We start from the raw sequence: 3,677 nt of genomic DNA, 5'->3' as shown, positions 1-3,677 counted from the left end.
CCCACCTGAACATCTGGTATTGTTGTGGAAACTCAGTAGTCCGCCTTTCTGCCCAACTAAATTACCGACCAAGAGGACTTAGAAAACTTCCACCCAAGCCCAAAGTGTCACCTGCCCTTCCAACCTTAAAATAACAGTTTAAACCAGCCACGGGGACTAACAAACTGCAGCCTTCAAATATCCACGGGGCTGAGCACCAAAGGCAACGGGAGCTGCAGGGCAGTTTTCTGAATTAACAATATGTTGCCTCGTTTGCTGGAGGTGAGGGGGGAAGGGCGTCGGGAGGGCTATTTTGGGACAGGAACGCACAGGAACGGAGTTCCGGCTGGCTTCCAAGGTGGCCACGCCCAGCAGGAACTCATTAGCATAACAGGCCACACCCAACAGCAGACACGCATTAGGATTGGCTGCATTAGGGGTGTGTGGCCTAACATGCAAAGGAGTTCCTGCTCCAAAATAAGCCCTGGAATTGGAGGACAACAAACAAGGTAAACAGAATAAGAAGCAAAAGGTGGGTGTGGCTGGATGAGCACACTTCTGGTAACATGGGGGTGTGGCCTAATATGCCAATGAGCTGTGCTGGCAGGGGTGTGGCCTATTATGCTAATGGGTTCCTGCTGTTGGGTGTGGCCTATTATGCTAATGAGTTCCTGCTGGGCTTTTTCTACCAAAAAAGCCCTGGGCGTCGGGCAAAGGTGTCATGGGAGCCTAATCTATAATCCCAAAGCAACAGGAATCCGCCGTGCAGCCCTCTGTGGGTCACCTTTGCATGTTCCTGTAATGCTGTTCGGATCTATATCGGGGGTCCCCATACTGTCTGAGCCTGCGGACACCCACGGAGCTCTGACCCAGCATGGAGGGTGGAGCCACAAAATGGCGCCCGCAGCTCAACATGGGTCCCAACTTAGGTGCAGATCCTTGTGCTGTGGTGGCAGCCGCTGCCAAAGCAATACTTTAAAAAAATCTGTAGGGCCAATCAGATCTCCAACGGCCAATCAGAAGCCTTCCTGGGCCAAAACTTCACTGGCTCCACCCACTTTCTAAAAACATTGAGGGGGGGACACCAGGAAAGGCGTCGGTAGGTGACGTGATGCCCACAGGCATCTCGTGGGGGACCCCCTGTTCTATATGATGGGTCTTGGAGCCGGTCCGTTATGGATGTGGCAGAGGGGGTTGGAACTGAGCCGCTCGAGGCGGCGCCACTCACCAGGCCGTCGATCAGCCCCATGCCCAGGCCGATGGGCCCCTTTTCGAGTTCCACCACAAAGACGTAGCAGAAGTCGTCCGTTGCCGAGCTGCGGCTAGAGGAGGCCGGAGTGGGGAAGTCATATGGGGTCGGTGAAGAGCCTAGGGAGGAACAGAAGAAGAGTTCAGGAGCTGGTAGCCTCATCATCATCCATCCACCCATCATCCATCCATCCATCATCAGTCAACCATCCATCATCAGTCATCCATCCATCCATCATCAATCATCCATCCATCATCAATCATCCATCCACCCATCATCAGTCATCCATCACCCACCCACCCATCCATCCAACCATCTTCAGTCATCCATCCATCATCAGTCATCCATCCATCTATATGATGGGTTTTGGAGCCGGTCCGTTATGAATGTGGCAGAGGTGGTTGGAACCAAGCCATCCATCCATCATCAGTCATCCATCCACCCATCATCCACCCATCATCAGTCATCCATCCACCCATCATCAGTCATCCAACCATCCATCACCCACCAATCCATCCATCCATCCTCAGTCATCCATCCATCCATCACCCACCCATCCATCCATCTTCAGTCATCCATCCATCATGAATGTGGAGGTTCCCTTCAGTCGCCAGGGCTAGTAGCCACTCGTAGACTTCTCCTCTGTGAATCTGTCTGATCCTCTTTTAAAGCTATCTATTCCTGCAGCCATCACTACACCATCTGGTGGCAAAGCCCACATTTTAATCACTCATTGAGTAAAGTATTCAACTTCATTGGATGCCCCAGGTTCTAGAGTTTTGCAACAAGGAGTTATCTCGGGGCTCATTCTCTCTCTGCCCTGTGCAGCATCATTTTACAAACCTCTATCATGTCTCCGCCATAATTTGTCTCTTTTCTGAACTGAGAAATCCTACACCAGGGGTGTCGAACTCACTTGTTATGAGTAAATGAGACCTTGTTGGGCCGGGCCATGCGTGTCATGAAATGCAATGCCAGGTAGCGGAGATGTATGCTGTTCAGGTGTGTATCTGTAAGCTGCAAACCTACGATGACGCAGCAGCGGCAGAACGGGAAGAAGCAGCAGAAGATAGCCAGTTCCACTGCGGGCCTAGAAAGAAGCCCCCGGGGGCCTCATCCGGCCCCCGGGCCACATGTTTGACACCCACGTCTTAGACTAGTCAGCCTTTCCCCACAGGAAACGTGCTCCAACCCCATAATCATCTCGGTCGCCCTCCTTTGCCCTTTCTCCAGCTTATGCATGATAGATGCGCTTCCCCACATTACTCATCTCGGTCGCCCTCCTTTGCTCTTTGGCCTTCAGCATTCCGTACATTTTCGACACCCGATCCTGCAACCAAGTTGTAAACTGGGGGAATCCGTCGGACTTGATGGCCAGTGTTTCCAAAGCTGCCTGAACTTCTGATGAGTTTGTGTTCCAGATGGGAAGGAAGACCGCCTCGGTTCGCTGGAGCTGTGGTTATGGGCGGAGAAACCTCCAAACTACTTACGAAACACCCCCGCCCCCCCCAAATCAAACAACCGACCCAGATCTGTTCACTGGAAGCTTGGAGGAGCATCAGAAGCCACAGAGAGCCCAGCCCTGCACTGAGGTCGGATTCCCGCTGCTCCAGATGGACTTGGCGAGGGCCCCTGTCCAGCTGTTTCGACCTCAGAGGCGCAGCGAGGATGGAAATTGCAACACTCCGCATTTCTCAGCTGTGGCCTCAAAGGCACAGGGAGCTTTTGGCCAGCCGGGTCACCTCGGTCAAATTTTTTCACGGGGGACGCCTTTCAGTTCAAAGACAGGCAAGCCTCGGCTGTCCCCAGATGCCCTGCCGGGAGAGCCAAGCTGCGAGCAAGCCAGTCCCTCGCTAAAGGCCTCCACTTGTCCTGCCTCACCTCTTGCTTTAATGCTTTACGGGCGAGACTGGATCCGCCCAGGCAGCGGGATGAGGTGTTAGACTGGCCCATGTCAACTACTGTAACGCTCTTTACATGGGGCTGCCTTTGTCGCAAATTCGGAGGCTGCAGCTAGTGCAGAATGCTGCAGCCAGGCTGTTGATGGGCCTCTCGAGGAGGGACCACATTCAGCCTGTGCTGAAAGCGCTGCACTGGCTGCCAATAGCATACTGGATTCACTTCAAAGTGCTGGTTTTGACCTTTAAAGCCCTAAATGGCCAGGGTCCAGCCTACCTGAGGGACCGCCTTTCTCCATATGTTCCCCCAAGGGCACTTCGGTCGGGAGGGCAACATCTCCTGGAAATTCCAGGCCCGAGAGAAACTAAACTTGCTGTGACTAGGGCTGGGGCGTTTTCGGTGGCGGCTCCTACCTGGTGGAAGGAGCTCCCAGAGGAGATCCGGGCCCTGCGGGACCTCTCTCAGTTCCGCAGGGCCTGCAAGACGGAGCTCTTCCGCCAGGCCTTTGGATAGGAACCGCCGCCACTGTTATGCCCCAGCGAATTAACAT

General features: G+C 53.8%; 1 protein-coding gene across 1 annotated transcript in view; it reads right to left on the bottom strand.

Moving 5' to 3' along the window:
* Positions 1-1,207: 1,207 nt before the first annotated feature.
* The window catches only part of LOC107122163 (ras-associating and dilute domain-containing protein-like), a gene marked incomplete at its 3' end in the record, with an annotated part of 36,626 nt that continues 34,156 nt past the window's right edge, over positions 1,208-3,677 (bottom strand). The window contains exon 9 of the mRNA XM_015425190.1: positions 1,208-1,347. Coding sequence (XP_015280676.1) covers positions 1,208-1,347 — 140 coding nt within the window. The remainder of the gene's footprint in view (positions 1,348-3,677) is intronic.

The sequence above is a fragment of the Gekko japonicus genome, unplaced genomic scaffold, assembly GCF_001447785.1.
Source record: "Gekko japonicus isolate JY-2015 unplaced genomic scaffold, Gekko_japonicus_V1.1 scaffold5851, whole genome shotgun sequence".
NCBI classification, from domain to species: Eukaryota; Metazoa; Chordata; class Lepidosauria; order Squamata; family Gekkonidae; genus Gekko; species Gekko japonicus.
The sequence above is the reverse complement of the archived record's forward strand: the minus strand, read 5'-3'. Positions and strand labels throughout refer to the sequence as shown.